The 14,474-nt window shown below is 38.7% G+C and overlaps 1 protein-coding gene across 1 annotated transcript in view; it reads left to right on the top strand.

Moving 5' to 3' along the window:
• LUC7L2 (LUC7 like 2, pre-mRNA splicing factor) overlaps nucleotides 1-9,904 on the top strand; it is a 34,601-nt gene extending 24,697 nt beyond the window's left edge. The window contains exons 7-10 of the mRNA XM_026101131.2: nucleotides 2,094-2,185; nucleotides 2,943-2,972; nucleotides 3,880-4,074; nucleotides 8,872-9,904. Coding sequence (XP_025956916.2) covers nucleotides 2,094-2,185; nucleotides 2,943-2,972; nucleotides 3,880-4,074; nucleotides 8,872-9,064 — 510 coding nt within the window. The 3' untranslated portion in view covers nucleotides 9,065-9,904. The remainder of the gene's footprint in view (nucleotides 1-2,093; nucleotides 2,186-2,942; nucleotides 2,973-3,879; nucleotides 4,075-8,871) is intronic.
• The last annotated feature ends 4,570 nt before the right edge of the window (nucleotides 9,905-14,474 follow it).

Below are 14,474 nucleotides of genomic sequence, written 5' to 3' on the forward strand. Positions count from 1 at the left end.
ATTTAATGAGATGGCCTCTTCTGCACTGAGGTACATTAAAACACATTGTTCAAAGTAGTACATCTTGGGAACAAAGAGTGTAGGTCCACTTGTTTTTAAAACAAAAACAACCCCCCCACACACACACACACTATTCTGAATTATGGTGATACTGGAACAAATTCAGCAGCCATAGGAGATAGGCGAATGAACCTTACCTCTAGCCAGTTTATTGGCTGAAAGTAATAATGAGATCCTTGGAAATACAGGAACGTATAGTGGGCCTAAGGGAGTCAGATTTTATTTATTTAATTTAGGGCAAAATGTTAACAAGGCTGTTGTTGAAATGTTGTGTTCAGTTTTGGTACCAGCACGTAAAGAGTATGTTAACACATAACAAAGGATTCGGAGAAAAATATACAGAAATGTTTGGAGATCGAGCAGTCTACTGTATGGTGAAAGACTAAAGAAATTCAATATGCTTATTTCCTCCAAAGATTAGGAGGTGACTTACTTTCTATAGGTACCAACAATGAAAGAAGATATTTAGTAGTTCAGGGCTTTTAGGCTTAACTAACAGTAGGTGAAATATGTTCTCACAACTGAAGGCTAAAGCTATCCAAAGTCAGAATGAAAAAAGGTATATATCTTGAAGTGAGGCTAGCAAATTAAAATAATTGTTACAGAGAAATTGCATGTTCTCCTTAGCTTGAAGTTTTTGAAATTGAGATGGAATATTTTCTCAAACAGCACTATTTATCTTGACTAGAAATCATCTGCTTGAAGAAGGAATTACTGGAATTAAACTTTAGATTTTTGGTATTCAAGAGAATGGACTTGGATGCTTATGCTATTTATAGTCTTAATATGTGAATTATGGGATTCAAGCTCAATTAAGCATTTTACTGTAGAAATCACTAAAGACCATGTCTAAATGGATTGAAGCCCTAAAAGCAGAAAATGCTACTACTGAGTTTGAATAAATCAGCTTGGCTTATTTCATAATATTTCAGATGTCTTACATGGTCACTGTGATTGATCCTTAACTCTTTCTGTTGACTATACTGGCAGTTTAGGCTCCTAAATATAGCTGCTGCAGTTCAAATCTTAGAATGCCTTAGATGATGTATGTCATGTGTTTCCTCTCATCGCTCGGTGAAATTACGCAAACGCTTACTTGAACAAGAAATTTTGCTTACAGTTAAATTACTGATATTGTATGAGGAAGTATAAATATAATTTGACACAAAGGAGTTAACTGATTATTTACATTATTTGAAAAAATTATGCATGGATGATTATTACAGATTCCCAAAGCATCAATAAAATAATCTTTTGAAGTACTTCGCTAACAAAAAAAGAAAACAATAATTATCCCCTCCTTCCTCAGAGCTCTCCTCAGAGATCTAATCAAGATGCTGCTGGGGCAATTCCACATCTCAGAAGAAGGTCTTTACAAAGAGTTGAATTTCTTGCATCATGTCCAGAAGGTGGCAAGACTTGGGTTTGGCCAGATCTCCAGTTGTGAGTTCCACATTTGAGGGCCCTCTACTGAGCGTGCCTTGTCCCCAGTAGTAGTGAGTTCAACCTGGGGGCTATCAGCTAAAGCATCCTTTCTACTTATATATCTCATGTTCACAATACAGAGAAAGTAGCCTCAAAACTAGGTATCAGCCCAGCCAAGTCCTTTAAGGTTTTTTGTTTGTTTTAATGTTACAATATAGCTGAAGGAGTTAATAAAATTCTTAACTTTCCCAGTTCTGATTCCCTTCTATCCTTCACCAGTGGCCAAAATATGGTAGGATTATTACGGAAACTCTCACTTTAAAGACATGACTTTACTACTCTGAATTCCCCTTCATGAGAAACTTTTAATATAAATTTACATCTTTCAGGTCTTGGTGTAACACCCATCTGTTTGCTGCAGCTCTTCTGCAATAACTTGTATTTCTTGAAAAAATTAAGTCACATATGCTGAGGAAGAGAGAGGGAGTAATATACACAAGTATACACCAGGGAAAGGATTGAACATTAACGGTCTAGGTTATTTTTATAGCACCGTCATTTGAAAAATTTTGGAATGTAACTTCATGAATATATTCTTTTGTTTCTAGAGGATCGTGGCTGATAAACAAGAGAAACGAAATCAAGAACGTCTGAAACGTAGAGAGGAGAGAGAAAGAGAAGAAAGGGAGAAACTAAGGAGGTAGATGTCTTTAATTGCATATACGTAGTGACCAGTTGTTTTATTCCCTGAAAACTGACATGGATTGAAAGTGAAGCTAATGTTTTAAGAGTAAAACCTGAATTGTTTCCATAGAAAGCCTTTTCTTTAAAATTATGAAAAATTACAAATATTTCTGCATATCTGAACAAATGGCCTTTAAATGAAATGTATTATTTCAAATATATACCTTGTTTTGAGAGCTGACAGATGATGTCAGAAATCTTCTGTATTAGAAATAGTTGAATGTGTGACTTAGGAAAGTAATTGACTTCTGTTTAGTTATGCAAAATAAGCAGTCACTTTCAGGCCTTTTGGGGGTGGAGTGAGGATCTGAACTGCAGTTTTTGACATGTGGGCTTCAGAGGTTAATGACCTAAACTCTGACATCTTTGTTGCAGTCTTGATATTGTGTGTCTGACAAGAAATAAGGGAGTACAGACTATTTTAACTAAGCTTCTATTGTGGCAGAAGTGGAAATAAAGTAGCAGAGTAGATCTTTTGATTATGCAATGTGGGGTACTCAAAAAGAAACAGCAGTCAGAGGGATGTGTTTCCTGGTATATGTGTTACGAAGATGTTAACATCAAATGAAAAACCTTGAACTTTATTGTATTTCTTGTTTTATTAATAAAAAAAACAGGTCAACTAGTTCAACTCGTTATTAGTAAATTGTACTTTATATTTGAAAATAAGATTCTGTAACAAATATTGATTCACCCTTTTTCATTTGTTTCAGGTCCAGATCCCACAGCAAGCATGCCAAAAGGTATATAAATCTGCAGACAAGGAAGCCAAGCTTTCACAAACTGGGAACATGATGAATTTATCAAACATTATTAGTTTACAGTGCCCTTGTTTACTGACAAAGCATCCTATTGTATGGTCATCTTTCTGGGTGTTTATACAGCATTTATCACCGTGTTACTGAATTGTTTATGCATGTATGTCTAATCTGTGGCTACTACAATGCAGCTTTTTGTCCTGCGACAATGGCTAGAACATAGAAGATTACTTCTTGTTCAAAATAGAAGCTTGTGGTTAATGTCTTTTTGTGAAAACCCATGTTTTTAAATCCCAAGTTGCAAGTTAAGTCTTGACAGATGACCCATCTCTGTAGTGTGAGTTTTCTTCCTAACCTACACTTGAAAGTCACCCATGGGTTATTACTGCAAGGTGATTAAAAAAAGAAAAAAAAATCATGAACCTCTGTGATGTTTAGAACCTTCCAGACTAGTCTTACTGTAGTAGCTATGGAGAAGCATACGGTCCTGTGTTCTCAGGACATCATAATACACAATTTCTGCTGGAAGATCAGACACTGCGTTGAGAAGTTCTAAAACTTTATCTGATAAATGCAAGACTTCAAGGAAAAAGCAGAATTTGTCCATGTTAATTCCTTTCCAAAACCTGAATTGGCTGTGCTGTAACTATTGGTATGGTCGTGAATCAGCTGTAAAATTGTCTGCATTAGTTACAAAGGAGTTTGTAGGATTTTTTGATACTGCTTTCCCCTCTCCTTGTGTTTGCCTGTGATAAGACTATGCCATAGCTCTGAACACTGTAGACTAGTCTCTGTATAGACCCGCTTATGCACAGAGCGCTTAATAATAAAAATACGTTGATAGAGCAGCTAGGTGAATGCAGTGTCCATTTGAAATTTTTTCTGTTTCTAGATCTAGGTCCCGAGAACGTCGCAGACATAGGTCTCGCTCAGCCTCTCGGGAACGAAAGAGAAGAACTCGCTCCAAATCCCGTGAGAAACGCCATCGTCACAGGTCTCGTTCTAACAGCCGCAGCAGGAGCCGCAGCCACCATAGAAGCAGGCATAGCTCCAGGGAGAGAAGCCGAGAACGCAGCTCCAAGAAAAGGTAAATGTTGGTCTAGAAGGAAGTGGCTTTGCTTCCTAGATAGATGTTGAGAATTCTTGCACTAGATCAAGTTTACTTGCAGCACTTAGTAATTTAAATGCATTTTGGGGGCTGACTGAGATTTCAGTTACTCCTTTAGCATGTTTGTGACTTAACATATAGTAATGATTTTTTAATAACTTTTTTATAAAAATAAGAGTTATATATTATTTCTGCTTTGGGGGAGTGATACAGGGTATTGGTGTCAAGTGGAAAACACTACCAGCTTCCTACAATATAAAAAGTGAAATAATTGATTTCTATTTGAGCCCAGGGATATAAGCAGTCTTCCTACTGTCACCCGTTTGTTTTTTCCCTTTGGGCTCTTATTTCAGAGGTGGAGCCCATCTGTTGTGTACCATAAAATCAAGTTTAGATGTGCTTTAAAAAAAAATAAAAAGCTTGTTGCATCAAATATGAAGATGCTGTTTTGCAAGGAAAGTGACTTGACTCCTCTCTGAAGGATTACTGCAGAGAGCAATCTGGAGCTGTTGCTTTTAAATGACTCAATTGCTGTCTGCTTCTGAGGAATGATAGCTTATTTTAGATGAGTGAGGTAAGCATAATTTGGAAGAGTGCTAGAATTGCACAACTGGGCATCTGGCAGGGAAGTCTGCTTGTAAGTAGGATTCCATTCTTGTAAAGGTCAGCCACTGCAACATAGAGTTGCAGTAAAGTACTGTGGACAGGGTGCCCAGCCTTAAAACCCTGATGCGCTATGGACTTGTTAGAGGAAGAGATGAGGTTTGAAGCTGCCCATCCAGGATTTGTAATTCAGGTAATTCTAGGAATTAAGTCACTAAGGCTGGAGAAATACTTGTTGAATGTGTTCAAGTATCTCATGTGCCCTTTGCCCTCAGTAAGCTTTTTCCTTCCTGGAATAGCTGATTCTGTAGTCCCCTTGTGCTCTGTAGGAGAGCATAAAAGACAGGGTTGCTCTGAATCTTTTGTTTCCTTCCTCGTGTGGCAGCTGGATACAACTTAAAATTCCAGCAGACCAATTGGTACAGTCAGTAGTGTTTGGTTTTTAAAATTCTTCAGGGTGTCTTTTAGTGTCCTAAAGTCAATACTTTGGACTCAGCAATTTCTGTCTTGATTGTAGCCTGTCATCCCAGTTATACTATAGAGCCTTACTTTACAAGAATGTTACTTACTTTACAGTGGCATGTTAGCAAAACTTCAAACTTGTAGTTTCTCAGTCTAAATACAGACATGTTCCTTTGAGTCAATACACTTGTTCATTTGGATGAACCACTATGTAGTATGTGTTCAAATTCTTTGATTCTTCAACTTTGAAGTCCAGCCTCACAAGACTGAACTTCTGCCCTTCTGCAAAGAACATTGTACCGATTCATTGTTCCTTGGGGAAATAAAAGGTATGAGCTGATAATGATGACAGAGCAATTTTTTCTCGTGTTAACAGTAGTCTGGAACTCTTACATGTACCAAGAATTGTTCCAACAAAGGTCTTTCCAACTCCTTTAGGGCAAGAACCAACATTGGTAGAAGTATTTTCAGTATTGAATACCATAAAGTTGAAATCTTGTGCGCTGAATTCTGTTACTTTTCACTCATTCATGGCAAGCAAAGGAAATTATACTGATTCATTTTTCCAAGATTCATCTCAAATAAAAATTCAGATCTGGGGAATGTGGTGTTTTTGTCATTCTCTGCTCTTCTGAGAGAGTTTTTGACTCTAGAATTGCCAGAAAGACTGCTGCAGCAGTGGCAGCACATCTTGCCATTTCTAGGGCCATTGAGAGAAGTGTGGAGCTGTTTCAGTGAGAAGAGTAATACCATCTTATATTAACCTAAAGCCTTCAGTGTGACTTTTAGGGTGGTCAGAATACCATGAATACCCAGTAACCTTAGCTAAGGTCTTGCAGGCTGCTGAATCCTGTTCTAAAAGCTATATAGATGACGTTTTTTCAGTTTTGGTTGTACCCAGTACAGCTTCAACATGTCATCATACCTGACAATTAGACTTCCAGTGGAGAAACTCTTAATAGTGTGCTTTTCCTGTGATAATGTTCACTCACATTTGGGAAAATGGCTTCCAGGAAACAGATGCTAGGTATCATTTGCAACAAACATCATCTAGTTCCTTTGTTTTTCCTGTTCACCCTTCAGAAAGCATTTTCCAAAGAGCCTTTCACATAATGAAAAGCTGCCAACTCTGAGATATTTCTTCATTCTGAAAGTAAAGGGATGTTTGTTGTGTGTTATATTTGAGAAAATTCTGCAAATACGTACATTTGTCTCAAGTTCAGACAAATGTATTTTCTTTACTCCATATTATTATTCACCCTACAAACAGATGGATAAATTTAAGACTCTTACATTTGAAATGAGATCCCAGCCATTATCAATATAAAGAGCTGACTTCCAGGCTGCCTCAGCACCGCTAAACATGTTCAAAGCATCTGGCAGTAGTAGCAACATGTCTAAGATAATGGAAACCCAAGGTCTTTCCAGGCTTGGATTACTGGTTTGTCAAAAGCAGGTCTAAATAAAGTCCTCCCTTTATACACTGATAACCAGAAGTTCCAAAGAACTAAAATAAATCATCTTTCATCTTATTAGAAACAAAGTAATGCATCCTTCTTGATTTGCACTGAGAAGGTCAGCATTTGGATTTAGGTGTCCTTATTGAGAGAAGTTAGCGTGTCTGTGCTTGAGCCCTCTTGCAAGCGTTTGTGTGACAGGGGATAATGTATTCCTCTGCAGATATCGTATGGTCAAATACAGTACCCAGAGATCTAAGGTGGTATTTCATTTCACCTAGCTTTAGATGACAAGTTTAAATGTAAATCTCGAGAGAGTCCCGTTACAGACTCATCTAACCTATTTTTGTGTCTATTTTAAGATGAGACAAATCATGCCCTAAAAGTGTCTATTTCTTCTGCTGACTATTAAAGAAGTCCGGCCAATCAGCTTAGATGTCTACAGACATCTAAAGCTAGGTGAGGTAGATCCCACTCTTAGCATTTAGACAGAAATATTTTTTTCAATGTGCTTCAAGTCCTTCTTGACAACAGAATATTCTAGCCCTGTGCTTATTCTCTGCTGTGGCAGAGAAATGTGAAGACTTAAGTTTCTTTTATTAATAAAGCAGCTTAGGATTTTGGTTGAATATCTTTTCCTCTTCGTAGATTTGAAGTCATATCAGCATCTTTCTTTACTTTTCTAGATCTGAGACCTGATCTGCCAAGGCTACTTACAGTTTTTCTCTTAAGACCTAACGCAAACATCCACTGACTTGGAACCAATATTGTGTATTATGACCAGATTCACAATTACAGCACTTGGCAGGGTGGCTGCTGCCTGCATATTGGGTGGGGGCTGGGGTGGGGTTGGGTTTCTACTGGAAGTATCTACTCAGTTAGTTGGGAAATAATCCTTTCCAAGTTAGTCTTCGTTCTTGCCAGCTGATTAGAGACTCACCTGTAGAGAGACAAGACAGCTGGACAACTGCATCTCACATTCCCCAAAAATGTATTAAATGAATAGCCAGAGTTGTGGGTGGGATCACATTCTATCTGTCTGCCTGGTTCTAGGATTAATTACTAGAGTTAGCCTGGGTCAACCAGTTTAGAAGCATTGTTACTTCTGCAGCCGACTGACAGTGCAACATACATCTGAAACAGCTGTATTAACTCTTTTAAATATGTATGTAGTTCCTACTGTGCTGAAACCTTGTGGTATAGGAGTACCATCCAAGGATCTCAGTGTTTGCAAATACGAAGTCTTGCAAAACACTATGTTGTAGAGATCTTTTCTGCAGATGGGAAACTGAAATGAAAAGTCATTGTCCCTTTGTAAGCTTATAAAGGGAAATTAGTACAGAAGCAGATTGCAGGCTTTTGTTCTGAAGCTTTGAGGTGGTGACAGTAACTTTTCATAAATGGAGAGAATACAATCTGCCAGTCAAGTAGGCCAGATATTTTTGAAATTTGAAAGATTAGATTACTGGCTAGCTCTATAGCATATTATTAATATTCCTCTGTGAAAGTATGTATTAGATTCTTCTATGACTGCAGGGCATCTTAAAATGTGATGTTTTTCAACTAAAGGCTTAGACTCTGTGAGGGAATATGGAGGAGGATGGCTAATCCAGTTTTTCAATACAGGTAGCTCTTAGCTTTAAGTTATGTGGAGTGTTTATCAGAACAGCTCTTTTCTGGCTCTGTTGTAAAGGTTATGGAAATGCTTACAATCACAGTAAAATATCTAAAAATGATACCACCTCAACATTCTAAAATCACTTAAGTGATCGTAGTGGTCATTCTTACAAAAACTAATTGTAGCACGGTCTCCAGATCTGCTTTTTCCATTTGTCAATATAATAGCCTCATTTCAAAATATACACAAGTTAACTTCCCCCTTCTTTTAATCAAACTCCCATTTTAAACTTTTCTTAATCTGTATTTTACAAGTCTGAGATGCTACACATTCTTCAAGATAAAGACTATAAATGGGCAGGGTTTGAAAATAAGAGACTTAGTGAAGCAAGTTAACTTTAATCTGGGCTCAGTAATGTACATTAAAAAATTTTGCTTCTCTCACTATTTGTATTTTGAAATTGGAAGTGGGAAAGGAGAGGAGTGGAATGGCTTCTGATGTCTTCTCATACATTTGTGTTTGCATAAATTTAAATTTGGGTTGGAATAAGAAGAAAAAATACAAAATGGAAATGCTGTTTGTGACAGCTACAAGTTCATGACTAATTAGAATTCTCAAATTTACCGCACTTTTCAGATCCTCAAAAGAAAGATCTTCCAGAGACAAAGAACGTTCAAGAGATCATGATAGAGCATCGCGTGATAAAGATAGAAGCTCAAGAGAAAGATCACCCCGAGATTTCAAAGACAAGAAACGTTCTTATGAAAGTGCTAATGGCCGATCAGAAGACCCGAGGAGCTCAGAAGAGCGTGAAGCAGGGGAAATATAACTGGCTGTATATTCACCCGATCTCTAGCTTCCTATGGAGTTGCATACTATGGTTTAGTTTACAGTTGTTCAAAGGGACACCAGTGAGCAGTTCCAGACACTGATCCAACTAGGGTAGATGTACAGTATATAAAAGTGGTTATAACCACGTCAGAATTAAATCCCATTGGTTAATGATGCCTAAAGCTGGGTCCTGGACTTCCACTAAGTTGTAAAACTTTTCTGAAAAATTTCTTTATTCAGGACAACAGTTTTATGTACCAATATACAGATCTCAATGTTTTTAATCTCCTTTCCAATACACGTTAGTGAACAAATTATATTGTACTACTTGCCTTGGGTGCTTTTGAACCTTTATAAATTCTCCAATTCTGCTCCAGTCAAAACAGCAGCATTGAAAGGTTGTATTTTGGGGGATATTTTTGGTTTGCTTTTTTTTGTAAGAGGGTGGGTGGATGGATATTAAGTTTTACTCTAAGGTTTCGCTCCCAGGGATTTTTGTTTGGGAACCTAGGAGTTGATTACAGTGGGAGCATTTAGACAGGAATGTGTGCTGGAGAAAGCTGAAATGTCTTTTTACAGTGCCTATTTAGACTTGGAAATTGAACAGCTGTTGCATTACATCTTTTTTTATTTCTACTTAAATTTTGAAATCAAAGCCAGTCCCATATCTGTACCATTTGATTGGTATGTGTTCAATATATTTGTTTTTTTCCATAAGGACTCTTTCTGCTTTTTCTTGCGGGGTGTAAACGGCACATCCTTAATTGTAAAAATAACAAAGCAAAACAACAACAACAAACAAACAACTGAGAACAAAAATAAAAAATGAAAAAGGAAACCGCATTGTCCAATAACTTAACAAGAGTATACTGGTCTCATAAGGTGGTTACTTTTTTTCTGTAGCCATTCAGTCATTTGAAGATTGACATTTCGTTATTAGAGTTCTTTTGTTTTTAACATGCAAGTGTGCTCTAGGAAAAACAGTCTTTCTGATTACAATCCTGACTATCCTCAGATCTTTAGAGGCAAAAGCTTGTAGAACCATAATGATCATGGCACAGATCTTAGCTATTTAATGACTTCAGTTTCAAAAAGCAATGTTTCGGTTAGGTAGAAGTTACCTTCGCATAAAGGGATTGCTGTAGATTCTGTAGGATTGAAAGTGCTTTGGAGCACTTGAATTATCTGGATTTGTCCTACCTTCACACAGAAGAATTTAGGAATCGGTAAGTTTTCTTTCTTGAGATAGCACCACTGAGTTACGTAACAGCAATACTTACGAGCAATGTTTGTAAGGATTTATTGGCATTTTCAGCAGGTTCTGTAGAGTCTCCTCTATAGCTTCTAGACACTGGGCCTGTGTAGGCCAGATAATCATGGACGTACAGTATGGTTTTGCTTCTTTGTATCTAGCACTGCATGCATTTCTTCCTTAATATCTTTTCTGTAGCATTTGATTTTCACTATGGTCTTACCATATGGTTGATAATTCTAGCACAGTGGATAATTCCAGCAGTATTTTGGCTGGCATTGAAAGCTAGAACAGGACTGTTGCATTTCAGCAAGGACCTGTAACTTGTATCTAACATGACACACACCCTCCTCTTTAAATTCATGGCCTTCTAAGCTCCTGTAGAAATACTGTAATAATGATGGCTGACGACTCTTTTTTTTTTCTTTTTTTTTTTTTTTTTTTTTTTTTTTTAATCCACTTACTTGAAATCTGAACATCAGTTTCCTTCCTGGGAATGTTTTGCGATTTCCTGCGTGGCCCAACTGCATGATGAATGTAAGTCACCAATGTTTGTCCCTCTGGTATGTGCACACTGTGCAACTGCTTGCTGAAGTCTGTTGTCACACCTATGTTAATGGAATTCTAGCTCCCAGTGTGGTGAAAGATGAACAGTCATTTCTAGTCGCATCTTGTATCACAGCATTGTAGATGAGTGGATTGCTGCCTAACTTCTGGAATACAGATATTCCACAAGTACTGAAGACAACTTTCCCCTGTACCCAGCAACTAGAGATGCTGTGTTTCTATTTAAATATATATGTATACACACACACACACTGCTTAATAGCAAATTATGGGAAATACGCCATTGACTTTACAAATGGCTCTTAATTTTTTTTTAATTATGAAAGGGTGATTGGACTTGGGCCTCTCCTTATTTATAGGTTTTCCTAGGCTGGTGAGCTCCATAATATCTGAGTACTCCACAGATATTAAGCAGAGAGAAGGTAAGTGTTGCTGCTAGTTTCCTGATTTAAAAAAATAAATCTGAATTATATGTGGAAATTAATATTTGCCTTGTGTCTGAAAGGGGGACTGGAGTATAGTTAGGAAGAGAACCTAATTAAGGCTACCGATTGATACCTTCCTCCTGATGCAAGAGAACTGGATCATCTAACAGTAAGGGAGACTGCTTTATTAACTGTGCCCATGTAAGTAATGATCTTCCGCCCTTCTATCCAAACCAAGCTACTTTAATTAGGCATTTCTAGGAGGGTGAAGCTCTGAGGTATTCATCACCTGAATATTTCATGCTGAATATTTCATGCATTCAGTATTAAGCTAAAGAGTGATATTGATATGAGATCATTTTGGATGATCCAAATGAGGAAGGGGATTTGAAAGAAGTAAATCTCTGTCAGTCTTTGCTGTGTCATGTAAAGGAAAGAATGAAGACACAGTATCGAAGTGCTTCAAACAAATCAAATAGTTTGGGCTGTACTACTTATGGTCAGAATTTGTGCTAGATCGTCCTCTTCCCCCATATGTAGGCATTGTGCATCCTGAGTCCATTTCTGTTCACTGAGAGCCACAGGTGGGAATGCTAGACCCCCAGGAAATGTGGGGGGAAGCTGCTGTGCAGTATCTGTCCCTGGCAGTGCATGCAGTGGTCTGTCTCTACTGTACTTCTGCCAGTGCTTCACCAAGGGATCTCGGAGATCTGCAGGTCCTTGAGAGGTCCTTAGAATTGAGAATGCTAAAGGCCGTTCCTGTTTGAGGAAAATCTCTTCCTTGTAGTGTAAGTAGGCTTTCTGCAGCGTAGGAAAGGAATGTGGATGTGGTTCCTGAATGACTCTAAGGATGTTGTAGCAGAGCATCTTGTCCTTGAAATTTTGTTCACTTGCACTGTTGTAGCTCCATGTCATTTTTTAGCTGACTGCAGGTTATAGAAATAGAGCAAAAACAGTAGTTTACTTCATTTAATAAAAGTATTTGAAATAAAGTTAGGGTGGGTCTAAAAGCATTATTTCTGTATTTCAGATAATTCTTGTTCTGGATCAATCAAGGAAATGTAAAATATAACAGTATTAAGATGGGAACCAGCTAGAGGAGGTGTTACCAGAAATTGGGTCCTTTACTGAGCCTCTGTGAGTTGCTTTACCTGCTGAAGCAGGAAGTAGTACATAGTAGAACAGTGATATTTCCATGCAAAAAGGGGTTTGACCTGGTGCAGCTGTATTTATTATAAAGCATCAGACTTGTCTATTAAGCTAGCAGAGGAGGCAATTCCAGGAATCTGGAAATTTTCCTTCTCCTGCTACAGGGTGACCTAACCCTGGAGCCCATCTGTCAGTTTGTCCACCCCAACTTGCCCCATTTAGTGCCTTTAAGGCACCTTCTATTATACTCTTTGGGCAGCAGGAAAAAATATGTGAACCAGCATCCTAAACCCATGTAAATTTAAGGTTATGATAACCTTGGGTAACTGAGGAAGGGTTTATCTGTTTAGGTGAAGAGAGAATGGTGGTGACTTCTCTTAAGGCATGCGAGGCCCAAAGCAAAACAGCCAAGAGTGTGGGTGCCTACTCCATCTGAAAGAATAGCTTTATCTATGGTGACCTAACTATGGCAACAAAGAAGGAGCTTTTGTGGTGCTGAAAACAACTTAGCAGAATAAGTGTGTACTCTCTGCTCCATAACTGTTAGGGATGAAAGCAGAATATGGTTGCAGTCAGTGTTACACTATTGTGAAGCAGCATAAATGCAAAATGAGCTGTGTGCTGGAGGTGATAGTGAGCAATTTGTTGTAGTATGTTGTAAGGATCTGTAGGATCTGATGCTCACTCAGTTCCGCCATCCCCCATCACACATTTCTCATGCCACCTTCATCAGAATAGTTGTTTCTTGTTCAGCAAATGGTGGAGGTGTTTTGCTTGATGCAGTGGTTTATGAAAAGTGTTAATGTGATCTTCACCCAGTCTTGTATGGTTCTTGCTCTTTGTTTCTTGCTTTGATCACTTTTTTTCTACCTGCGTCTTAATAAATTCTTGCACCTTTACTGCTGATGCAATTCTTTCATTCTTTTTTTTGGTAAGATCCAGAAATCCAGCTTTCATTGCAGCCTGTAAAACTGGGAAGCAGTGGGCTGCTGGGCAGGGGTTGTATCAGCAGCTGGAAATGCAGGGAAGGAGAGGACAAAATGTTTTGACCCCAGGCTCCCCTTTTTTATCCCTGATTTTCCTTCTGTAGGCACATAATGGAAAGTTAGCAAGCAATTACAAAATTCTTTCCTGACTTGCCTCCCCTGGCTTTCACTCTTCACCTTTATGTTGCTGGGGTAACTATAGTCCCAAACTGCTTCCCCTTGCTCTCTGTAGTGCTGTGCAGAACACGGCAGGCAAACAGTATCCCAGGAAATGCACCAACAGGGAGGCAGGATTAACTACCAACAGAGCAGAGGTGGCAACTGGTGATGTCAAAAAGGACCTAGTAGAAACTGCTGTTACTGTATGGCCCTTTCCCAGGCTGAAATGGGCCAATTAATGCTGACTGCAGTAAAGTATTGATGGTGATCTACAGTTAGGAGCATAGGGGTAAAAATTGTTTCTGTTGCTGGCTAAGAGAGGCTGCAAATAAGGTAACTTTCATAGTAGCAGCAGGCAGGCAATTCCAGTGTAAAAGGCTTGCTGCAGCCTTTGTGCATCCATTACTAGAAGGTAAAAATTGGGTTGGGAACTTTGTGTGTGACTGCTGCAACTTCAGATTCCTGCCATCTTCTCAAGTTCAAAATGGTTTGCAGCAGAGCAATGAAAGTAAGGAATTGCCGCTTTCCCAGAGGCTGGGGCCTTCTTGATGAATAGTGGGACTCTCATCTTTGTCATCCACTTGTAGGCTCTGATGTTTCACAACCATAATCTTCCTCATGCTAAAATTCTACATCTGCTTGTAATCCAGGACAAGGGTCTGCCCGTGTCCCTGACGGTGTGGAGTGGGTTTGCTGGTGGGCCTGTGCTAATGGGAAGTGTCAGTACAGTGATGGGGGGATCAGCCTGCTCTGCTTTATGTCAGCTGTGGTTGTGCAGGGACGAGGTGAAGCACCTTGGTGCTGCTGCCAAGACACACCATGGCTGTGCTCCCTCTTAGGGAAACCACTTCCAGGAACATCAGGAGCAGA

The sequence above is a fragment of the Dromaius novaehollandiae genome, chromosome 1 (assembly GCF_036370855.1).
Source record: "Dromaius novaehollandiae isolate bDroNov1 chromosome 1, bDroNov1.hap1, whole genome shotgun sequence".
NCBI lineage: Eukaryota > Metazoa > Chordata > Aves > Casuariiformes > Dromaiidae > Dromaius > Dromaius novaehollandiae.